The 25,274-nt window shown below is 43.2% G+C and overlaps 2 protein-coding genes across 3 annotated transcripts; one reads left to right on the top strand and one right to left on the bottom strand.

Moving 5' to 3' along the window:
* Window positions 1-318: 318 nt before the first annotated feature.
* Window positions 319-4,966, top strand: LOC112576151 (toll-like receptor 7). Its single transcript, XM_025258425.1, is given in 3 exon segments — window positions 319-2,478; window positions 3,035-4,119; window positions 4,121-4,966. Coding segments are annotated over 3 exon segments (3,780 nt in total). The 5' UTR covers window positions 319-561; the 3' UTR covers window positions 4,899-4,966.
* Window positions 4,967-6,160: 1,194 nt separating this feature from the next.
* Window positions 6,161-24,829, bottom strand: LOC112575303. 2 transcript variants are annotated; one of them, XM_025257059.1, is made up of 20 exons: window positions 24,779-24,829; window positions 24,306-24,411; window positions 23,858-23,923; window positions 23,430-23,601; window positions 21,944-23,220; window positions 21,218-21,501; window positions 20,919-21,064; window positions 20,018-20,255; window positions 19,535-19,658; window positions 12,535-12,649; window positions 12,008-12,106; window positions 11,593-11,731; window positions 11,193-11,252; window positions 10,697-10,876; window positions 10,013-10,139; window positions 9,386-9,497; window positions 8,802-8,877; window positions 8,195-8,365; window positions 7,723-7,871; window positions 6,161-7,354 (listed from the first exon to the last, which is right to left on the bottom strand). In XM_025257059.1, the coding sequence occupies exons 5-20, from the start codon at window positions 21,999-22,001 to the stop codon at window positions 7,036-7,038; spliced, it is 2,397 nt and encodes a 798-aa protein (XP_025112844.1). In that variant the 5' UTR covers window positions 22,002-23,220; window positions 23,430-23,601; window positions 23,858-23,923; window positions 24,306-24,411; window positions 24,779-24,829; the 3' UTR covers window positions 6,161-7,035. The 2 variants fall into 2 exon arrangements, with proteins under 2 accessions (XP_025112844.1, XP_025112846.1); XM_025257061.1 differs by lacking the exon at window positions 24,779-24,829 and having other exon boundaries at window positions 24,306-24,713.
* Window positions 24,830-25,274: the final 445 nt, after the last annotated feature.

The following is a 25,274-nucleotide window of genomic DNA, read 5'->3' as shown; positions in this document are numbered from 1 at the left end:
ATGATCATTTTGATTTACAATTATTTTTGGGTATAATCATCTGCTGGCCGGACTAACTCATTTTTATCTACTTTTGTTTTACTTATTTATTTTATTTTGTCGGCTTTGGTGACTAGACCTGCAGTCCTCCACAAACTGAACTCTTTATTGATATTATAAAGTCAACAGAATTTATGTTGTTTTAATTTTTTTTAAAGAGACCTTATTACGTGATATACTATTAATCATTGAAATAAAATCTTGAAGTAGTCGAGGCTTTAATTAACAATATTTTTCTTTGGTTAGACTGGTGTAAACATTTTATTTATTTATATTTTATCCCTCTAGTGAACGCAGACAAGGCGTCTACTGTATTTTTTATGCCAAAGAATCTCGAACAGTGTGACAAACAAGCTCCATCAAAATTTGATGCATGGATGTGTGTGTCACTAACAAGACATCATGCCATCATTTTGATGTCACCTCATGGCTCGCTGGCGACGCTCCGATATTGAAAGTCCTCCCCAGCAGCCTCGTTGCGTTGGAAATATCCGCCTGACCTGTTGTAGTCTCCGTTTCACGATGCTGTTGAGTTGTTTCACCACCTCTACGTCCTTTTCGCTCACTCTCGCAGTGCTGACGCTGCTTTTCCTTTGTCCTTTGACCCGTTCGCACGCCCTCTGGACTTACAACGTCACCTGGCCAGATGGCAACGTGACGTCATTTGCCTTTCCCAGAGCTTCCCACGGGGACTGCCTCTACGACAAGGAAACCGATGTGCTGACATGCACGCGTAACCATGGCTACCAGAGTGTCATCAACACCTGGACCTATGACCCGGAACTGATTTTGTACGTTTCGGTAAGGTGCTTGGCGCCGATCCCACGGCTGCAGCTTTCTTCCCCAACCTGCTTGTGTAAGCAAAGGAAAAACAGCCCCCCACTTCCAAGCAAGGTCAAAGGGGGAAGTCAAAAGGGGAACGAAAGTTCCAGCAAAGAGGGGTTCGATTTCTGTCAGCTGCAGCAGCTGTCTGACGGCCTGCTGGAGGACCTAGAGGAACTGCAAGTGCTGGATCTGTCGCACAACCTGCTGCAGCGCCTGCGCTCAGAAGCCTTTCGCCACCTGCCGGAGCTTAGAGTGCTCTCCCTTAAAGACAATCCGCATCTGCACGCTCTTCCGGAGGCGCTAACGTGCGAGCTGAAGTCACTGGAGGTACTAGACGTCAGCCACCTGCCGCTACAGATCTTCCCCGCCGGAGCATTCCACTGCGGAGTGAACTCATCTCACGTCCCATCCCTGCGCTGGCTCGACGCAAGCAACTCGCGCATTAACGCTATGCCGGACCACAGCCTTTGGAACCTCGGGAGTTTGCAGTTCCTAAACCTGTCCGACAACTTCCTCCAGCATCTTCCTCCCCATCCTCTGCTGGGAGCAATCTCTCTTACCGCCCTCGACATATCTCGAAACTTTCTGTCCAGCCTGCCTTCGGATTTTTGCGAGGTCGACTCAAAACTCCGGACTCTCCTGATGAGAGAAAACCGGTTCGAAAGCCTGCGACTTGAATCGCTGGAAGACTGCGGTTCTTTAGTGGAGCTGGACGTCAGCAAGAATGTAATTTCAGTTCTATATGGCCCTCCCGCCCGTCTGCCTCTCTTGCTTCGACTCCGGCTGTCGCACAACCGCTTGCAGACGCTTACGACGCCATTAGTGACAGACAACAACAGTTTAAACAAGCTGGACCTGAGTGGTAACCAGCTGAAGAACATCGGCAATGCCGTCATGGACAACCTTTCAACTTTGGAGACTTTGTCTCTGGACGGCAACGCGCTGAACGAGCTGAGCGTCAACTTAAGCTGTGTGTTCAAGCAGCTTGCCAATCTGAAGGTCCTGAACCTCAGCAACAACCTTTTCCAGGCCATTTCCGAGGCGGACTTTTCAGGACTGACATCGCTCCAGATCCTAGATCTTTCAGGCAATCACATTTCACAAGTAGCTTTCGGCCTCGGCAGCTCCTTGTGGCAGCTGCGGGTCTTAAACCTGTCTGGCAACCTTCTGACATCTGTGTTTCCAGCCGCTTTTGCGCCGCTGGAGAATCTACGAGAGCTATACATCTCCAGCAACCTTTTGCACCACGTACACCACTTTCAGCTGCCCGCTTCACTCCTGACCTTCGACCTCAGCCACAACTTCCTGCACGTCGCTCCCGTCGTTGATCAGGGCGTTCCCAAATTGAAGGACCTGCACCTTGCATGGAACGCCATATCCAGCCTCGAGGACAATGCACTCGGGGACCTACGAAGTCTAGAGAGTTTGGATCTCTCGCACAACAATCTGACCAGCATCAGCCCTTCCTCCTTTCAGAATCTTCTACGTCTGCGCGCACTGAGCCTAACCCACAACAAGCTTGCCCTCAACGACTCGAGCGTTGGCCAGGTGTTTTCAGTGCTCAGGCAGCTGCAGCAACTCAACCTCAGTAACAACCATATGACTGATATCAGGGTGAGAGGCTGTTGCTGCATGTGTTTCTCTTTGCTGTAATTATTATTTTCTTTCTTTTTCTTTTTTCTTTTCTTTACTTTTTGTTTATTCTTTTTTCTTTCATTTTTTTATTCGTGTTTTGAATATTTCTGTTTTTTCTTCTTCCTGCTTCCTTTCCTTTTTTTTATATCTTTTTTGGTTTATTTTTGTCTTTTCCTTTTTTATTTTTTCCCTGTTTCTCTTTTTTTTCCAGTCTCCTTTTCATTAATTTTTCTTTCGTTCCGTTGTTTTATATATTTTTACTTTTTTTCCTTTTTTCAATTTCTCTTTCAATTTTTAAATATTTTCTATTTCTTTAATCTGTGCATACAAGAGTAAAAGTAGACTTTATTTTACATGTGTAATCTTTCACCTGTGTCAGTGTGTAAGGGTTAGGGGTGTGTGAGAGAGAGAGCAAGAAAGAGAAAGAAAAATATAATAAAATAGAAATTTCGACATTTCTTTCTCTCCTATCACTGTCGTTCTCGAAGCTTCATATACCTATTTTTTAATTTTTTTTTTTAAATTCTTTTTGCAGCCCCTCTTTCAGCTCAGCACACTTCTAGCCCTGCTGGAACTCGACTTGTCCTTTAATCCGATTGGCCAGATCGCATACCGGCTGAACCCTTTGAACATCACCCGACATCTACAGCACTTGCTTCTCAGGGGTTGTGGACTGCAGGAGGTGTCAGCGGAAGCCTTCAGCGGTCTCATCTACCTGCGGACTGTCAGCCTCCAGGAAAATCTCCTCTCTCACTTCCCGCTCTTTCACGCACATCCTGGCGTGACCTTCCATCTCCATGGAAACCCCGTAGCGTGCTCCTGTCACATGAGCTGGCTGACGCTTACCACGGTGGAGAAGTGGGGTCAGACCATCTCGACCAGTGATTACGATGTCAGGGCGTGCCGGGTCGCCCCTCGCAACTTCTTGCGGCCTGTACGCGACTTGCAGTCCAGAGACTTCCTGTGCGTCGCGAAATCGTGTCCTGGAAACTGCACGTGTTACAGTCAGAACGAGACTGGCAACACCCCGGATGTTGTCTTCTGCCAAGCATCCTCATCCACGCTAAAAGATCTTCCAAGCAGCGCTCGCGTGGTCTCCTTTGAAGGAAGCATTCTCCAGAAAGTTGACGCCATCGGCGGCAGAAACCAAAGCGAGATGAACATTCAAGAGCTGTACCTCAATGGCAGCGGCGTTTCCGAGCTCTCAAACAATGTCTTCGTCTCGCTGTCACGCCTCCTGACTCTTGACCTCGGCAACAATCGCCTCACAGAGCTACCTCCAAGCTTGCTGGCTCCCTTGCACAACCTCACGTCGCTGTCACTAAGCCACAACCAGCTGACCTCACTGCCCGACGGACTACTGAGCGAGTCGCTGCAGCTGCGTGTCATCGACCTCTCTCACAACCTCCTCACGACACTTACGACCGGAGTCACGCGCAGCCTGCGGGGTATGGCGGACCTGCGGGTCGTGCGGCTTGGAAACAACAGCTGGCGCTGTGAGTGCGACAACGCGGAGCTCTACCACTGGCTGAAGGAGAACGCTTGGCTCGTGCCCGACCGCCCTGACGTTCTCTGCGCCGAAGATTCTGGAAGTGACGTGGCAGGTCGCCCGGTTTTGAGTCTTAACGACAACGTTTTCCTTTGTGGTGAAAGACAACGCAGGTGATAAGGCTAACGTCCCTATCGCCGCCATTGCGGGTGTGTTGCTGACCGCAGCGTGCTTGGCGGGTCTGTGTGTATGCGTCTACCGCTACCGCCAAGTGATGGCGGCCGTGCTATACACGCGCCTGGGCGTGGTGTGGGTCAAGGCTCACCGTCACGAAACGCCTTTAGGCTGCGTACACGATGTGGTCGTCGTCTTCGATCACTCGGACCGGAAGTGCCGCTGGTGGGTGGAGCGCGTGCTGGTCCCGCGCCTCACCAACCCTTCCCGACCCCTGCGCGTGCACGTGCCGGCAATAAGCGAAGGAGGGTGGGGCCGGCACTCGTCTGCCCACAACTCTGCAAGTGAGGGCGCCGTCTGGTTGGTGCTTGTGTCTAAGGCTTTCGGAGCGCACCACCACGCCGTGGCTTCCTTCCGGCAGGCTTTACGTGAGACCCAGGGTCGACCCTCCGGCCTGGTGTTGGTCACGTGGGGAGAGCTGACCAAGCAGACACTGGAGTGCGGGGTCAGGGAGCTGGTGGGTACTCGCCAGCACTTGCCTGTCACCGCCCCCTTGTTCTGGGACCGCCTCCTGTACCTACTTCCGATCCCGTCCGCCCTAGCGTCTCGCCGCCGCTCTCTCATCGCGGCCTTCCGCTTCCGCTCGCTGAGTGACGTCACATGTGACGAAAGTGCAAACACGAGGACTAGTGAGTCTGAATCACAGGAAGACGACTTGGATCGCTTAAGGTTATGACGGACAAACCATTGTAGTGACCTCGTCAGTCTCTGCATTTGGCATTTGTTCCTAACCACTGTAATTTTTCGTTCAAACTGTCAACGCTGCATTCTTTGCTTGTTATGTTGATTTTATTGTATTGTATTGCTAGAATGCCTTAGCTTGCTTTGATTACAAAACTGAGGAGATTCGTGGCAATCTGTATATGTTCCGTGCTGGTTACATGACACCAAGAGTGGTAATATGGTCGCGTCGAGACATTGTTTAAGTGTTATTACAGCACGTGAGTTTTGATTATTTTTCATTCGTTATTTGACTTGTGGCCTGTACGGGACTTGCAGTCCAGAGACTGTGTGTCTCGAAATCACTTTCTGGCAACTACCATCACCACCTTCTGAGACTGCGCAAACATGTGTATGTAGTGGTTATTCCAAAACATGTTGACACCTATGTTCATCGATTTTTTAACGAAAATTGCTTAATGATTCGAACGTGTGTACTGTTATCTTTAGGTTTTATTTTGTTTCGTGGGACATTTCCTATTATTGAAGAAGGCAAGCTGATGCTCCAGGCACAGCTCAACAAGTGTGCCCTTTCAGTCTTTTTGATTTCATAACCGACAACGGTTAACCCTTAACCTTGACCCTTCTATCGTTTCCGTTATATCCATCCCAATTTGTCAGACTACGTAAACATTTATAGAAAGTAGTCATTTCAAACGTAAGGTGAACATACTGCTTCTCTGGCAAAAATCAGCTTCTTTGTTTTGCTTTTTGTTAACATTTTATGTTTTGTTTATTTTGTAGGGGATTTAGCCAACTCATGCTCATAGCACGACTCAGCAGTCGAACTAAAAAGACATTACATTTTCGCTTCATTAAGTGCTAAAAGTGAAGCAAGAAACTGAACATACAGTTTTTCCATTTGACCATCGAACAGTCTCCTGTTTCTAGCCTGTCGAGAGCTGAACATTGTTACTGCAGTCTCGGGGAGAACAAAGAAAAGTTATCCTTGACTCGTTTATGATTTTCCTCCCCTTACCACCATTTCCACTCGATCCTATTTATTTATTATTATTAATTTTTAGAGTGTGCTGAGTTCAAATAGAACGACCGTTATGACACATATATCGCATGCATTCCGCTGACAAGGTGTCGTAATCGAGTGTCCCACGCTCCTGCTTATTTTGCATAATAGTTAATTCTGTGCCATTTGTTAGCTTCTAAAAGTATGGTAAGCGAAAGTAATATGTATTTGTTCATATCAAAGATAAATTGTACTGAGCGTAAAACGTTCTTTATTTTTATCAAATGTGTTGTGCGACTCTTTAGCCGAAAACAGTTTCACATTTAAAAAAAACGTATGCTTTAAAATTAATGACAATTAATTACACCTACACATTTGGTATTCATTTTATAAACAAAGTTATCACATTATATATATACATACGTAAACTCAGTATGCATTTTTCAACAAACACTACAAATCAAGGTAAGCACTCGTAACAGACCAAGTCTAACAAAATGATTGTATATAAATTATGAACGCAAAGACTTTTATGAGAAATCAGAATCATTCTTAAGTAGCCCTAAGTAATAATGTACTTTATAAACTAAATGTTAAAGACAAACTGCTACAACCTATGCTGTTTCTATAGTGTAAGCTGGTCCTTTTATAGGCTAAGGGATGACGAGGCGGAGGAAATTTTTTGTGTACATTGTCAGGGATATGTTTGTAGATCTATTTATGTAAATTGATGTATGCGGTAGTTTGTTTGTTTTTATGTTTTGTATATGTATTGTTTAATAATAAAAAATAATGTACTTTATAAAGTGTGATACTTAGGTATAATGGCGTAAGACCTCGTGCACTTGAAACGTCTACATCAAAGTCAACACGGACTTTCTCTGTAACTCCTGCCTCTCTTATTCAGGTGAACCGATTAAATACAAATAACGTGCGATGAAACTCCTCAAAAATAAGCCCTTGACACTAAAAAAAAACTTTACGGAAAGTAGATGGGGCCTTTGTGAAATATACAACACGTGATGCTGGTTTGAAATATTTAAATGTGTAATGAATGAAAAGTCACCTGACTAAACTACGCAAAAGCTTGAACAGATGACGTCACATCGTGATGACCTAGACAAGTACCCTAAAAACTTTGACGCCACTTCATGACGAAATACATAAATACGCAGAAGCAGACGATAATGGCGGAGCCACGTTCCGCGGTGGACCTAGCGTTCTGTGGGGACTCTTCGTACTTCACCACCGCCTTGCCGTCGTCTTTGATTTGTTCGGCGATCCCCTCAATGCGGCCATCGACCATGAAGGACAGATACACCTCCTCGTAGGGCTCCCCCTGAACGCTGACCAAGATGGCCGTGTCCGTGGCGTCCACTCGCACGATCCTCTCCGGAGACATGGGCACCCACTTGGACATGTCACCCATGATGACCACCTCTTTGCCTCTAGAGTGGAGATGAGAGAAGGGATTGAAAGTGAGGAGTAAGTGGAGTGCAACTTCATTTTAAAAAGGTTTAGCTCGGCAGAAAATGCTACTTTCTAAAATCTGAGCGAATTATAGCCTCCATCTTTAGATACAAGGCTGCAAACATCACCATCCACAGATGTTATCGTGGTCACTGTTGTAGTATCTAAAGAGAAAAATCAAGTGACTGTTCTGAATCGTGCCCGATCAAAATTTGACTTACTTTTCATTTCATTTAAGAAAAAAAAAACGTTTTTTGGTAATCAGTTGTATTCTTGTTAATGAGCAAGCAACTGCAAATGGTCTTTTTGTTACGCTTCACACGGCAAAGCGGAAATGCATTCTAACCTGAATATGATGACGGGAGCCACGTGGTACAGGCAGAAGTTCTGGAGAGTGCAATTCTTGAGCGTAAAGGGCGTGGAGTCTGTGAAGTCATGCACTAAGTTGAAGTCGTGGTAAGCGAAGATCTTTCTCGGCTGATAAACTTGCTCACTCTGCGTGTAAAACAGCCAAGCGTCGCAAGAAAGACCCCAGACAAACACACAAAACTTAACCAATCGCCTAACCCCCAAACAAAATGTCTATAACAGAAAGAACTGAATCACTGAAAATGTATGTGTGCGATTATGAAGTACGAATCATGCATGTGTGGCTATGATGTGAGAGCTTGTTTCTTCCTATGCCTTCGTTCTCATGTTTTTCATTATTTCTAATCTTTTCTTAGTCAACTTGTTCCTCCCTCCGAACTTTCTTCATTTTTTCCCCTTCCGAAAAGAGAAACACAACTGCTTGTGCCCAGTGTCTCCTAATGTCTTACCCCAGACTGAATGAACGTTAGACCGGCCGCCGTTGGAGTCAGGGCGAAATCTGACGTCATTCCGGTGGCCATGATGATGCCGTGGAAGAAGTTGTTAGAGTCGCTGTTGAACTTGGTGGTGGTGAAAGTGCTCCACACTTCTCCAGTCGCCCCGCCTTCCTCCCAGGCCATCTGCACGACAGCGACATTTCATAGTGTGTAATGCACGAGTTTTTCGTTTTGCTCATTGCAAACAGACATATGCACTCAGCGAGTCTCACTGCAGGGCGAATCAACTCCCATCCACCCCACACACACACACATATCAACGAATATCAAAAGGAACTGAAGCCTGTGGAATACGCGTGAATTATTTCTCCCGGTCAAAGAAAAAAAAAAAGACTTTTCATCGATATGTAAGGGGGAACCACATCTAAACTCACGTGGCAGACTCTACACACACAATCAAAATGAAATCCAGTAAAGGAACGACACGAGACAAAAAGAAATGGCAGTTCCCCCGAACCAATTTGGCGAAACCCTAACTGTGTTGGTGACAGGCGCTAACCGTTGCGCAACCGGACCGGACCGTCCTTTTGGGGAAGGAGAAATTAGGAAAATCACAAACCTGTTGAAGCTGTGCGTCGATGGGTTTTGCTGGTACTGACGGAGGAAAAATGGTACCACGGAAGTTGTCACAACACCTGTAAGAACAACACTCACCTGTGACAACCCACAACTATAAAAACCAAGCCTGCCCCATGAACAGCTCTTCACAATAAAAAACTATGAATGGACAATAAACTATGAAAAATTTCCATCTGTTTATACAAAACAGTTAAGAAAATGACAAATGACAATTTGTAAACGCTTTCAAAGTGTTCATTAATTTCCCTACCAAGCATATAGCGCACCTAGCGAAATTATTTGCTGAAAACTATCATGTACAATAAGTTGATCGTGTAATGGTTTTCTCCTGACAGGCTGTCAGCGTTCAGTGCGCTCGTGGGGCAGATCAAAAGGTAGAACAAAACGCCCAGGTAACATAACTATTAAACACAAAATTAAAATATTCAGAAACAAAAATCACGCATATAGTATATAGTAGAAAACAAGTAACCCTGCAAACTTTTCTAAGGATTGGGCAAACGGCGAGAATTTGCACATACACACAGACGAAGAGAGAGAGAGACGATGAGAAAGAGAGAGAACCTGGTGATTATCGTCCGGTTTGAAGTCCCAACTCTGTCGCCAATGCCAACGGGTCCTCCAGTTAGTGTAGCTAACAAACTGTATAGCTCAGGCGACAGCTGCGTAGCTGGGTCTAAGAGGATAGCGAGCAAATTATACACGATCGTTAGAGCGGTCACTCTCAGAACAAAACAACTACTGTTATTATTTTTTACACACACTTCAATTTAAAAAGGCACATCTTTTATCCAACATCTAGAACTAAGGATGATTATCTTATATTTTCATTTATTCAATAGTTATGCGACCCAGAAGGGACACTCAAAGAGGAACAGGAACACATAAGCACACAGGCCGACGACAATCATGGTGCTAATAATGGTGATGACGATGACGACAGCAATTATGCTGCTGCTGATGGATGATTCAGGACGGTTGATGGATGATCGAAGGTGGATGAGGAGGAAGAGGATTGATGAATGAAGAGCTGATAGGTTTATGGATGGTGGTAGACGATGGGAGTGGTTGATGGCTGGATAACTGATGGTGGCTGGACGACGACGATGGTCAACCAGGTTTTATTTTACAATTTAAAAAGGCAGCGAAAGAGAGATGTGTGCGGGGAGGAAAAAAAATCAAAATTAGAACCTGATTCATTCCTGTAGGATTTAAATGCGCCAAAGAAAGGGCGGAGTCTCAGGGCGTCGACAAAAATGTTGGCCAAGCCCACTTTCCAGTGATTGGCATCCTTTACACTGCCAGAACCCACTTGAACCTGAAAGAAAGTTCAAAAACACTATATAGCACCAAAAAAACCCGTTTTAAAAACACTATTTTTGGCTGCCATGAAGTCAGATGGCTAGTTTGTAACGAGGTGAATACTCATGTACAAAGCCAGATACTTTCAGTTAGATGAAAGCTTTAAAAAGAGTTTCACAATGAGTTTGGATAGTTAAGAAAGCTGAAAGTGCTAACAATGAAGCACTTGTAAAATTATAACTAATGTTAAAACATGTGATCCTATCGATTAGGCAAGACACATGATCATGATGTTAACACCTATCAATAGGCATCTAATGCGTCTTACAAATTCATTCACCATCATTCAACTTATCTCTGTCTCTCACAGACACAGAGCTTCGACACAAAATTCTCACTGTCGAGGTGACAGGCGCTTTTGCCATTCCGCCCCCAACTGAACTCATGACAACGACGACGGCTGACTTCAACTTACAACAGCCGGTAGTAATTCACGAGAACAATCGGTTATATCCATAAATCAACAACAGCCAGTTGTAACACGACAAAAGTCGGTTATATCCCATAACTCACAACAGCCGGTTGTCGCAGGACAAAGGAAGTCTCCATAAGGACCCGCGGGATTGTAGGACCGTACATAACCTCCACCAAGTTTTCTGTGGCGCCGGAATAAAGCTGCGACAACCACTTGCTGACGAGCTCCAAGTCAAATTCCGCTGATGTCATACACGAAAACTGTTTGTCCATGTCGTACTGAGAACAAAACATACATTTACAGAACGGAAAGGATAGATAATTTGTTTACTTAAAGATATTTTAGGGGATTGAAATTGTATTTCTCAAAGTTTAAAGTTTATTTTAGAGCATTTTGCTCTGAACTTTAAATGTTTCTTCGTGTGTAGGGGGAACATCGTACTCGGTATTGTTTGTGTGTGTTTTATAGAAACGCTTTTGAGGATCGAAGAGTTCGCGATTGCGATATAGCGATTTTATGCTATTTTTAGATGTACTACTTGACTGAGAAGTGATCTCACTACAGAGAATTCGAATGATTTGAGCACCAGCTAACCTGTATGTACGCCGCAACACCGTCAGCTGCTGCTCCACGAAAAAGGTAACTCCAGAAGGCCTTAAAAAAAAAACACAAACACGTGTGATCCGAAAGAAGAAAGCAAGCAAAGGATTATTTGTACTGTGCTTTTGAGCTATAACTGTACCCATACATTTTCCTGGTCTCACATTTAAATTCATTCATACCATAGGAAACAATTAAAATGAATAAATAAAAAAAAAAACAAAAACAAAAAAACAAGGTACGACAACACTGTAATAAAAAAAAGTCTCCTTACATTGCGATGCTTCCTTGACTGCTCACCTGGAAAGAATATCCCCGATTCAAAGAATTTTTTTTTCAGTTCTGTGATCAAAATCAAATTATTTTATAGCTGAATCGGCGATTTATTCCTCACCGTATCCGCTGGCAGTGCGCATGCGTTGCCCATCAGGAAGGCGTACTGGCCGCCATTTTGCACGGCGTACGTGGTGTCGTTCGCCCACATACCCCCAGAGGCTAACACTTTCCAATTTTCCGTACGGTTGACCACACCCCTGTAATGTTAATAAGATTGTTCAATTATTATTTAACATCAGAAACGCTCAACAAACGTCAATCATTCGCCAATAATTATCTTCTTCTGACTCCTTTGTCTTATTTTCAAAAATTTAGAAAGAATGTGACAGAAATGATAAATATTAAAAGTCGGAAAAGCAGAGCTGAGGATGGAGAGACGAAAAGACATGATAACTGGGAAAATGATTAATGTTGCATGACATACAAACAAAGATAAATCAATTAAAGAGGCTCATAAAAAATAGTCCACTCACATGATTCCGTTTGGAAGTTTGCTTATGTCGGATACCCACGTCTTAACCCCGTCACCAGCCTGACCTTTCTGGTACCACCATGTGTCTAGTTCCACATACCTGGGTACAAAAGCAGCCTTCAGACAAGTAATGATAAGTAAATAAATAGCACATTTGTATAACGCCTTTTTCCAGCATCAGCCAGACTCAATTAAGGCGCTTTACATATAGGCATGCAAGCACATATTAATTTATAAATATAATAATTGAATAATATAATATTAATTGATACATCATATTAATAGAAGTAGAAAATGTTAATGCTAGGTGCCATGGAACAGGCATTCCCCCTTTCTTTAGCGATCCATCCTGCTAGGTCAGTTTAGAAAACACGCAAACACACACACATTGGGAGAGAGGAGAGGGACAAAATTACTCCCGATCCTCCGAAAAAAATGAACCATGAAACTGAGTGAAAGTGTGGAGGGCGCGAGAACTGAGAAAGAAGAAGCAGAGACAATTTCTCTCTCTCTATCTGTTCCACGTACCCATAAGCCAGGCGAGGTACCCAGTTTCCAGTGTCGTTGTTGGCGTCTCGCCGTACATCAGCCAGCGTGTCTTCATACGTTCTTCCTACTTCCGGTGACGTGTAATAGTCGGAACCTGAACATGTAACCAAGCGAATCGAATTTTGTCCATACGTCACACTGATAGGTCAAGTTCTTGATCATAGCTATCCCCACAATATCTTCTTTTTCCACCACAAATATCCAAGTGCTTAAAATTTCCACCACTGTTCATGTGTGGATGCAGGGCCGTGCTTAGGGGTAGGCGGACGAGGCATCTGCCTAGGGCCCCGCGCTTCAAGGGGCCCCGCGCTTTTGATTGATATGGTAACTATAGGCATATGGAAAACCGTGTGATCGTGACGTGAGGGCCCCGCACATGCCCTTTGCCTCGGGCCCCGCGGGGGCTAAGAACGGGCCTGCACTAATTAATATATAATTAATGGTAAGTACAACTTGTTTCTAATAAAAAATGGTATCTGCTCTATTTTTTTTTTTTCCTTTTTGTATTTTTGCGGTGAAGTGGCCAGCGACACGGCTGTCCGAAATGGATATGGCCCGCAGGCCGAAAAAGGTTGGGCATCACTGCCCTAGACTGGCCTAGAGCAAAGAAACAAATCAGAAGGTGACCGGTAAGTCCAATGCAGACAACAACCGCGCCACCCTGACCCACACGACCACATACGTTCCATGGAGACAACCCGAGCTCCTCTGAACCCTCAAGTCCCACCATCTGCACGACCCACGATCAAGGAGCGCCATGCCAAAGACAAGCAGCTTAGTACAGCTATAGACTGCGCCCTAGGTGACAGCCTAGCTTTCCTAAAAGTTCTCGTTTGTGTCTAGTTAAGAAGTACTAGAGCTACTGAGGGCAGGGTTGTTTCCCTTGTTTATGCTTAGAAAAGATAACTACCATTTTAATTACGATGTTTCTTCTGTTTTCTTAGTGACAAATAAATGTAAAAAATATGGTAAAACATTTTTTAAAAAATATGTGTAATATTTTTACAAAAAGTCTTACAAAACTTGCAGTTATCTACATTAAAAGCTATTTAATTTGCATGCTATGCTGCTCAACCCGAATATCACGGAAAGCCAGACTATACTGTTGTCAACGTTAATGACATTAGGTTCACAGGTTTGCTTCCAACAAACTGTAGATAAGTAGTTTTCTGACTTGAGAATAATAGTCGGAGATCCTCCCCCCAGAGGACCGTCTCGTTGTGGCAGGTGCACCTTTCTCACGGGTGGACCTGCGACTCACTCCCCAGAAGGGGAAATAACAATACAATGTCAAATAATAAAACTTGGTAATAATAAACATGATGTTACTCTTGATGACCATTTGGTCATTGCAGTGTCGTCTGCTGGATCGCTCTTTTATCTCTGAACTGCTAGCACACTAGTACGGTTTCACTGTATGCATGAACATTATTATATACAGGTAGTCCTCGACTTACGACGGGGATCCGTTCTCAACGCGACGTCGTAAACCGAATTTCGACGTAAGTCGGATCATACTTTCATACAGTACTGTACCATGATAACAGTACAGTACTACAAACACTTAGCCTATCCAAACACCTATCCTAACACAGTACCCTACATAATTATCAATAAACATAAGTACAGTACAATATTGTAGTACAGTACGTTTAATAATGAAATACTGTACTGTAAGTGCTGTAACAGTAATAAACAGTGTTACGTTAGGCAGACGTTTAAAAAACAAGCCTGTCTCATCCACGTTGAACACTTGTTGAGCACAGTAACCACCCTCCTCAATTATCTTAGCCAATGCATTAGGAAACTCAGTTGCTGCTTTCTCATCAAAACTGGCAGCTTCACCTTGCACTTTAATGTTATGGAAGTTGGCACGATCCTTAAACCTCATAAACCAACCCCTATACTCACCACAAATTCTTCACTTTCACTTCCTTCCCCCTTTTCTCTTTTCAACGCCTCGAACAGTCACCTAGCCTTCTCCTGAATACTCATAAAACTCACAGGGATACGGCGTTGATTATGGTCTTGCAACCAAAGCGCCAATAATCTTTCCATCTCAGTAATAAGCCCACTACGTTGCTTTGTTATCACTGTCGCTGTAAGTGGGAATGAGTGTCGTAACCACGAAACGACGTAACTCGAGACCGTCGTAACCCGAGGACTACCTGTACATTATTACTTTATACATGAACATCTATTATTATTTTGAAACACATGTCCCTGTACAGTATATAGTCTACACTTGTGGCTCTCTGCCCCGCAGGGACCCGCGTACTGCCAAGGCTGCCTCTGTATGGTGTAATGACATGTCTCTATTTTTTTTTTTTTTTTTTTTTTATTTTGTGGCAGCATCTCATACCGGAGAAGTGTCTGCATCCTCAGATACATACAGAAGATACATTGAAATGAGAAGCAGATGCTTCTGACAGTGCTTTTATAAAACGAAAACCAGTCCCAAGAAAGATATCGTTAGTGCTTCTCTTCTTTTGATTGCCATTTGCTTCATTTTTTTGTTTTTATACAAACAACTCCAAAAAATCATGATCATGACACTTTTTTGTGATTTGATATCAATTTTGCTTGTTTGATAAGCCCTTTCTATGACAAGAATAGCACATCACCACTTCGGACCACTCTGAGGCAAACAGCCTCACGATTAAAAAGTAAGTGTTCTTACGGCTCTCGGCCCCCCATAGGATAGTTCGATAGTTCGGCGTGACCGGCTTTTCCTTTGTGTGGGTTTCCTCCAATTTTGTCTAGTTTAGAGTTAGTGATGCAGTTAAGGTCTCCTGCAAGAATATGAAAAAAAAAAAAAAACCAAAAAAACAAAAAAACAAAACAAAAAAAAACCAACAAAATCCCAGAAAAGAACAAAACCAAAAACTGCTCAACCCGAATATCACGGAAAGCCAGACTAAAATGTTGTGGACGTTAGGGTCGTTGGGGTTGCCAGATCGCTGCAAGTACTCTTGATTCCATTCTGGTTGTAGTCGTCCTCAGGTTAAGTCTGATACGTCCTACTCCGGAGGACTTTGGACTTAAACTGAAGGTAGACCTCCTCGTAGTATTCGTGGCAAGACCCCAAGTCTCTCACGGGTCGGCCTGGCAGAAAGCAGCTCCAGGTTCGATCCCATCCCCCACATGGGGGAATTAGCAACTCAATGTCAAATGAGAATCTTGGTATTGATATACATCAGGGATGCACAACCTACGGCCCGCGAAGCTTCTGCCCACAGTACAGGAAATCGGCATGTTAGTAATAATAATGAAAAAAAAAAAAAACCCCAAAAAAAACGAAAAAAAGGGAAGAAGTATTTATCCCTATGTATGGGGCGTCTCTCAATCTTTTGATAGATTTCATTCTTGATTTTCGTCTTTGGAGGAAACCAGTGGTTGAGAACGAGGGACGCCGCAGTCCACAGGGGATTAGTGGTCTTTTGATTGGTTAATATTTCAATCAGTCGTTAAACAGATTGAAAATACAGACTCCGGGCTTTCTAGCAAGGTATAAAACAGTGGGGTTCTTACAGGGAAACAATACCAAAACAGCGTTTGAATTTCGTCATTTTCCTGTGGAAATCAGGACGGATCGCCTGGGGGTACCTCGATTAAAATGTATTTTAAGACAATTTCTGACTTTTAGTTTAACATAGCAGTGTATTTTCCTGTTAGTTCAATAACCAAGGAATCCATTTTTAAAGAAAAGTCAAACTGCACAAAATTGACCCTCAACACCTTTCGGGGCCTCTAGTATGTCACCTGCACTCTACAGTGCCTTTCAGACGAGGAATCTTCTTGAAATTATTTTCAACTCAGCGCTGGTCAGGAACCCCAGGCGGATAAGGCGAGTAGACGAAGAACAATTAACCAAAAGTGAAATAAAAACACAAAGAAAACCTGGAGAGAAAAACAAAACCAATCTTTAGATAAGTAGCAAATTCAGGACTACACCACAAGTCGTTCAAGACTTGTTTGCAATAGAAAAACCCGTCCGCTCCTCTCTCGTCAAGAAAAAAAAAACCAGTCACACCACACACATACAAAACAATACTACACTCTTTCCTTTGTTCTTCCAACAAAACAACCTATCAACACCAAACTTAATTAAACACAGATCAGCCGGCCATCCCCGTATGGCGCGGCCCGCCTCAGACTGTTGACACTTCCAACCTCCCCCTTTCCAATTTCCTATCCCCTTCCTAGCTTAAAAAAAAAAAATTTTAAAGAAAATAACACAGCAGGTTTGTGACATAGTACTAAAATGTCCTTTAGTCGTGGCGGGTGACAGTTGTGCGCCGGTGAAATGGGAAAGCCGAAGAAACGAAGAGTTGACTCAGAGTGCAGAAACTTTCAAGAAAAGTGGACAGATCTGTACTTTTTTATACAACATGATAGCAAGCCAACGTGTTTGATTTGCAAAGAAAGTGTGGCTGTTTTTAAGGAACACAACATTAAACGGCACTATGAAACAAAGCACAAGTACAAGTATGATGGCATCCTTGGTTCGAGCCGCACAGAAAAGATTGGTAAGTTACGTCAAGAAATTGGAGGCTTGACGAGAATATTTAGCAAGAAAAGACAAGAAAATGAGGCGGCGGTAATTGCAAGCTACCGAGTTGCTCACATTTTGAGCAGAGAAGTGAAGCCATTTTCCGACGGTGAATGCGTAAAAAAGTGCTTGCTAGCAGTGGTGGAGGAACTGTGTCCTGGAAAAAAGAATGCATTTGATGCCGTCAGCCTTTCTCGCACGACAATTGCACGGCGAGTGGAAGATATGGGGAAACATCTCCAGTCAAAACTAAGGGACAAAGCAGCACGTTTCGAAATGTTTTCTATTGCTGCTGACGAGTCAACCGACTCATCCGACACCGCTCAACTCTTGGTATTTATTCGCGGTACAAACAGCGATTTTGAACTTACAGAAGAGTTAGCGGCCTTGAGGGGCATGCACGGGAACACCACTGGCGAAGACCTATTCAAAGAAGTTTCAGCCGTAATAGAGGGTCTTGCTCTTCCTTGGGAAAAATTAGTGGGAGTAACTACCGATGGTGCCAGAAGTATGGTTGGATGCCACAGCGGACTGGCATCAAGGGTTATTAGAAAAGTCGTCGAGTCTAATGGAACCGAGCCTCTGCGGCTTCATTGCATTATTCACCGACAAAATCTCTGTGGCAAGGTGTTGAATCTGGACCATGTGATGAAGATTGTGGTCAGCACTGTAAACTTCATCGGATCACAGGCGTTGAACCACAGAACTTTCAAGGAATTTTTGACAAAAATAGAATGCGAATATGAAGACGTTCTCTTTCACAGTGAAGTCCGCTGGTTAAGCCGAGGAAAGGTAGACATTCAGAAGCTGGTTTCGGAAAAGCAGCTTCAAATATCCCACTAAGTACAACTTTTTTCTAATAAAAATGGTATGTTCTATTTTTTTAAAAAATTTTTTGTAATTTTTGCGGTGAAGCGGCCCGCGACACGCGTGTCGGAAGGGAATATGGCCCGCAGGCCGAAAAAGATTGTGCATCACTGATCTATTTGAACCATTTCAGTTAGTCTATCGTGAGAACCATACAGCTGAGAAGGTGCCGCTGTGTGTGATGAATGACTTAATATCTGCTTGCAGAATGGATCACACCTTGTCGGAGCAAGAATGGTTCACACAACTCACTGAACAGTTGCACGTTCTTTCAACAAATAACACAATGATTGCCTGAGGCTGCTCAAATCATATTTTTTTCTTTTGTGTGGGTCCGGGATTGCACAGTCAAGACCGCACGAATAACTAGCAGATCAAACATGTCAAAAGCTGTTTTATACCTATGACATTAATTAAAATGCTCTATAACCTCTTAATATGCTGCTTTCTCAAAATTCAGTCTAGATATACACGTCACACTATAAGTAAAAGGATAGCGCTCCCATTCACTTTCTATCAGTCTATGAATATTCCACCGTTTCATCCACTGGATGGAACACTTCGAAGTGATCCTGAATTGACCTCGTCAACCATCTATACTTGACATACCACCAGCAACTGAACAACTTCACGTCAAGAACAGCCCTCCCACTGACAGAAATCATCAAAGCATGAAAAGTGACAAATCAGCATGCCCGGATGTTGTTGCGGCCCTATGCTCCTCTAGGAGTAACAAGGACTAAACAAAGTTGACTAAACTAACTGCTCTACATATTTTTGGGGTGTATCCGTTAACCCTTTCAATCTCTGACTTCCTGGTACATTCTCACATTCATTTACCCCATTCATTTAACTCTTGTGTAGAAAGGGGTCATGTGACCAGGAAAATCACTGTCATTGGCTGGTCCGTGATACATCTCCTTGCTGTCAATGCTGGGTGTGGCGGATGCGTTTGATGCACTCGACCATGACATCCTTCTCCAGCGCATTATTGTTACTTTCTGTCTCTCTGGCCCAGATTTGAACTGATCCTATTCCTACCTGACTGATCGCACCTAGTCTGGTAGTTTTAGGCACATCTTTGCCTGCTCATTCGCATTCTCATTATCACTCATTGCAGTCAGGGCCGTGCTTAGGGGCAGGCGGACGAGGCATCTGACTAGGGCCCCGCGCTTTTAAATTAATAGTAGGCTTATGTTGTAATGTGTATACAGCGTGCTGTCAATGATAAAAGACGAGATATCCCTGAGGAAAAAAGTGACTTTAGATCCCAACCAAAACCGTGTGATCGTGGCGTGAGGGACCCGCACATGCCCTTTGCCTCGGGCCCCGCGGTGGCTAAGAACGGGCCTGTGTGGATGTCTTTAGAAAAAAATTTATCTAAGACCATTAATTTAAATTTAAGGGAAATGTGGGCACAGCTGGACATTAAACTGATTGCGCATGCTAACAAAATCTGACAAGTTTAATCTGTTAGGCCAGCGGATGCATTTTCTAGACCACCAAATATGCAATCCACGCGAAATGCATGTTGGTGATCTTTCTGTGGCTACGACTCACCGAGGCTTGTCCAGTAGCCGAGGGTTCCAAAGACGGACGAAGCAGGGGGTTCGGCGGGGTGTCCCGTCTCCGCAGCTGCCTTGGTGAAGTTTGAGGCTAGTGTGAACGCCCACACACCCACAGCCTTCGCAAATGACAACCGTAGAAAAAGATAATAATGTTTTAAAAGACATGACAGGTAGTATTACTGAACTCTCGTACCAGTTCGACTGCCACGCTGTCCCTACCGATCTGTTCTTTACATCGTCTTCTACTTCTTTCATCATCTTTGTCTTTACTATGGATATTCATCATTATTATCTTTTTCTTCTTCCCCATCTACACCAACTCATTAATATTGTTGGCATTATCATCATCATCAACACCTTTATTATTTCATTATCATCATCATCATCATCATTTTTCTTCCTCTTTTTTGAGAGGGTGGTCAATCTGATCGCATACCATGTACACTCGGAAGGCGTATACGTCACTAACACTCACATCTCTGACTCCTTGGACAGCGCTCAGCAGCACGCTATAAGTGAAATTCTCATGAAGCAACTTGACACTGCCCATGATGCCCCAGTACACCGCTGAGGTTTGGTGGTCCTGCCAGAGCGAGGCTGACCCGAAACTCGAGCTGGGCCCCACGACCATTGCGCTGTTGTTTTTGTCAAACAAGACCAAGGGTCCTGAGCCCAGTCTTCCCCGGTACAGCAGCACTGAGTCATTCTGCCATCTGCGAAGTACAGACACTATCAAGCAGGAATAAACAACACATCCAGATACACACGCTTGATATGCTCAATGAGTACATAGTCCATGGTCCCCCACTGAATGCAGCTTTGGCGATGTAAACATACCCATGAGCATTTGTGATATCAGTGTGTTTGATCTCGTTCTGTATAAGGCGATGTATCTCTAGAGCAGTTATGAAGCGAGAAGAAGTCATTTACCCAGGGCAAAGTTTGAAACGGAAGGAAAAAAAGTATAGTTTGCGAAGTTATATACTGGTGTTCATACCTCTCGGACACTGCTTCGTGTTTCTTTACTCCAGGAAACACTTGCCACCGATTTATAGCTACACTTTACAATTTTGGAAATAAGGCGCTGGTTCTCGAGTTCCCCATGTTCCCCCAGGGCAGCGACTCACCCTTGCTTCATAATTACCGCCCAGGAAAGGAAGAATTAATCACGAAGACTATATTTCTGGTCATTTTGGGGTATTCAAATGGAATGGGTTTCAGGGATGTCCTGTAGAAGACTTTGATGAGTAGACATCAGTTTCTATGTGGTTGTAAAAAATGTATGCATTAGCGTCTTGTAACACATTTCAGAAAGCTAATGAAATATTAAATAAATTAGGTAAGCTTGTGTGTATGTGTGTGTGTTTGTGTTTTACCTGCCAATAGCTGGGCGCTGCAGATTGTCTCCATAGGACATGTAAGCCAGTCGTGCAGGGGCGGGGTCTATGTGGAACCCTGGGAATCCACAAATGACTTCATCGGCTGATACCATTGATGTTCCATTGGCACCAAGTGGAAAATTCTGAAAATATGAGGCACTAAGCAAAATTATCTTGAAAGATCATCATCATCATCATCATCCATCATCATCATCCTCCTCATCATCAGGGTTAGTTCCATGTCACCGAGTGTAAACAATGTTCTGTCAAACTTAGGTCACTCAGTATACACTTACGACAGAGAAGGTGAGAAAGTTGTATGCGCTGAAATCGAGGATGGACGCAACGATCAGAGTCCCGTTGGCGCTGTAGTAGATGTCGTTGGAAACGTAGCCTTCGTTCAGGTGCACGGTCTGGTTGACCCCCAGCAAGGTCAGCGTGGAGTCTGCAGCGGAGTATGTGACGTTGTTGACGGTGAAGAAGGGCGGTGCGCTGCGTAGCCATACTGTGCCGTTGGGCCAGGAGATGGTGTAGTTGCCGTCTTCTGCCACCTGCAGCGCAATCTGGGGTGCGCCTCTAACTTCATGTTTGCACGATGAGGTAAAATAGAGATACACACACACCAAGCAACACGACAGATGCACATACGGACATTTTCACAAAGATTTTCTTCCAGTAGCCTACGTTTAGCAAACTAACCTTTCGAATAGAAACTATTATTACTTATCATTTGGGAAAGTTACTCTGAGTCAAGGCCTGCCGGACAAGTTCATCTTCTCACTTCTATAATAGCCTCATGACCTCATTCTGATACCACAACGAGCATCGAGTAGCTAGCGTTTGAACACGATCATTGATAAAACCTTTTGCCAACAGCTTTTACAGCGCTTGTTACCTCAGGGCAGAATAATCACAATGCAAAAAAAAAAAAAAAACTGATAACAATTTTGTACTAAGTGGCTTCCATCTCAAACTACTTGTAGATATACATAACTACAGGAGATGAATCTGTTGTAACTTACCTGTAAAAAGCATCAGACTCAAGACACACGCGCTAAGCAGACCTTTGGGTGCTGCCATTTTTTTGTAATCGACACAACGTGGTTTGTAATGACGACGACGAAGGAATTTTGTATAGTTTGAAAATCTTCAACTCTCTCGAACACCGGGTGTGCGCACCCTGAGGTGTTGTAATGTGGTGACCAATCGCATTTGCGATAAGAAACTGAGCTCAGGTGAAGCGTACGACCCAGCACGACTATTTATCAGTATGGGCCGGTTGTTGTGAAAGCTTCTGCACATTTTTTTTAAAGCCCTTGCTAGTAGTCTTCAGCCCCGAAATCATCAGACACGAGGATGACACACTGTCAACTGACAGTGAGAAAGAGAGGTGAGATGGATGGTTGGTTTGGAGGATTGTACAGCAATCTACCGATCGTTTTTCATCAAACAAACAATAATATTTGGATCATCAGGCTCTAGATTACGATATCGACATGCAATTATTCTTCTATGATATCAATGGCATGGTTACCATGATGAAGAATTGCATAAAAATGTCTTCAAAGTGACATTTACAACTAATAATACTTTTCTTTACATTCCTCAGGCACCTTGCAAAGCACTTTCATACAAAAACATGTATGTCAGAAAAGCACATTCAACCGATGAGAAAAAAACAAGAGTTATGATCAACTAAAATGTTGTAGCCTCTTTACACAGTCTCCAATAAACAACAGCAAACCAATCATGGCAATATCAATTATACAAGGTCAATTATACAAGCTCATAGCATTTAAAACCCTACATAGCAAACACACACCCACAACAATTCAAAATTACTTGTTTTCTCATATATCAGCCTTGATGCTACAAAACAACACTATCTCATTTGTCATATTACATAATAAGAATTCAGAATGTTATACATGATTTGCCTTGTAACAGGACAGATTGTACTGCAATGGTCCAAAATGCTGCCTCACACAAAGACACCACACAGCATGCATGGCGCGCTGTAGCTTATCAGTACAATAAAAGGAAGTGTAGAGGTCAAATCAGAATTTTTTTTATTTTGGAAATTTTGTGGGCTGCATCCTGGATTATTATGAAGTGAGGCCAGAGTATCCAGAAAAAAACACCCGTCAGCCATGTGAAACAGGTGGCCTGGTGCATGTGAAACTGGGTAATGCAAGTGTGTACGCCAACAGGATGCCATCCCACAGCTGGTAAATCACCAATATTTGTGACAAGTCACCCTGGACTACTATAAATTATGGATTAGGTCTGGTCTATCTTCCTGAAACAAAGTAAAGGCACAAATAAAAAAAAAAATCCAACTGTTTCAGGCTGTAGGTAAAAAAATTACCTCCTATTTCCAGTCTGAAACTAAATGCAGCTGACACCAACATCACACGCAAGCTCATTGTCTTTGCTGGCTCACGTGCGCTTTTCACATTGCATGACACTCAAACAAGCAACTGATTAATGTGCAGGTATTGCAGTTACCTGTTCCTCAACAGGTAGTTTTGCCCTGCCACAGGTACCCTCTGGACCACTGGTTGTTGAATCAGAAAACTGCCAATGCTGCTGTCTGTCATTATCCTCAGGCCCGTTGGATCCAGAATAAAGTACTGATGGACTCCATGCACTTCTGCTCCCGTCCATGGACTTCTAGGTCCTACAGAGAAGATTAAATAAAAAGAGCAATGGTTCAGCAACAACACAAATGCTGTTGGCCACATCAGACAGATGTGAAAATATTGTACAAGATTGTCATTGCCAACTCTGAGCACAAGGTCAAAGATCAACTGGAAAGACAAACATTACTGCATTTGACAATATATTAGCCAGAAAAAGTGGATGGCTGACTAAATATGACATGCAACAGATATAAAATTATGTCCCATCAAATCTTACCAACAAATATTCATCACCTGTTCTTGTCAGCCCTCCGCCTGATTCCTCATCTTGATTCTTTGGAGGCTTTTCCTCAAGTTTGACTTTACACACATGAAAAGACCAGAACAATTATTTGATCAACCAGCAACTTCAGCACAGCGATCAAAAAGGGTTACTGAAAACACCTGCTGACTTATTCTGATATGGGACCAGAGACAACAGACTGGTTTCTTACAGGCATCCTTCCATAGTCTGTGAGGCAGGACCTGCTGATCATCACTCAAGACTGGCCTTAGTAGTGGACCTTGTTATCCAGATGCTTACCACCCTTCCACCATTCCCCTTATGAGCAGCACCAGCACCATAATCATGCAGAATGATAAATGCACTTAGCATTTAAGAGTTAAATATAAGTGCAATGAAATCAGTTTCTGTTGTCCTTTAGTACACTGTCCTATGCATTTTAATAAATTGTGTGCATACCAATCAGATCCATGTCAACAAGTGGCTGTGACATCTTGATGGGTATCGTAAGAGGAGCCTGCGTCTTAACTTTCTCATAATTGTGGCAGGTGACACATGCTCTAATCTGAAATTTCACATCTACTGTCTCAGAAAATATTTTACAACTCCCAGGTTTATTATGTCAGCATATGTTAAGCATCATGTAAAAGATCATATGTTTTCTAAGTCTGAAAACTGCTAGATGGCAGTCCACAAAGTAATAATTTCAGAAACGTTTTATAACTCTGGATTGTTTTAGTGCTGATTGATAGAGGTATCATGCACAAACCAAAACCTACATTCACAAACCAAATTCCAAGGGGTTAAAAAAAAGACAAACACCCAGACATAACTTCTAATTAATTTTTCTAATTTTTTTTTTTCTTTGTTACATGACTTGATAAAGTAGCTGATACCTGTACATGTTGGCTTAGGATAAAATTGTATCTTACGTATTTTCGTACATCAGCCTTGATGGATCTCCAGCTGTAGTCTTGGGCGATCCTCTTCATGGTAGCCTCAACACCACAATGTCCTTGACTGCAAGATACATGAACCACCTGTATAATCTCTCTCGCTCTGTGAATACTGGTGATCACAGCAATAAGGATATATAACAAAATTACAAATTTTTTGTCTTTTTTTGATCTGATAATGCATATAGTCCCATTTTTCCCATCTGTAATGTGCAAAGACCACTCACAAAATTTTTTTGAGATTTCTGACCCTCACATAAACATATTGGGCTTTAGTAATCAGTTACAGTTATGTATAAAAGTAGATCATAACTTTGTTAATATTACTGGAATATCAAGAAACTTTTATTTCTGAGTGATGTTTTTATAAACACAAGACAGTGTCAGTGACATGTAGCAAAAAGCAATTAGGAAATACTAGTTTTTCTATGTTTGGTTCATTAAAAAGTGACATAGAGTATTCTTTCTAACC

The sequence above is a fragment of the Pomacea canaliculata genome, linkage group LG11 (assembly GCF_003073045.1).
Source record: "Pomacea canaliculata isolate SZHN2017 linkage group LG11, ASM307304v1, whole genome shotgun sequence".
NCBI classification, from domain to species: Eukaryota; Metazoa; Mollusca; class Gastropoda; order Architaenioglossa; family Ampullariidae; genus Pomacea; species Pomacea canaliculata.
Note: the sequence above shows the minus strand (reverse complement) of the source record. Positions and strands in the feature narration are given on the sequence as shown.

What these genes read in the sequence shown, in the direction of transcription:
- LOC112575303 (XM_025257059.1), bottom strand. Translation starts at nt 22,001, where the DNA reads ATGGCAGCACCCAAAGGTCTGCTTAGCGCGTGTGTCTTGAGTCTGATG. An exon ending in CAGCGCCCAGCTATTGGCAG is followed by an intron (nt 20,256 to 20,918) that starts GTAAAACACAAA and finishes TGTACTTCGCAG; the next exon opens with ATGGCAGAATGACTCAGTGC. An exon ending in TCGACGCACAGCTTCAACAG is followed by an intron (nt 8,366 to 8,801) that starts GTTTGTGATTTT and finishes GCTGTCGTGCAG; the next exon opens with ATGGCCTGGGAGGAAGGCGG.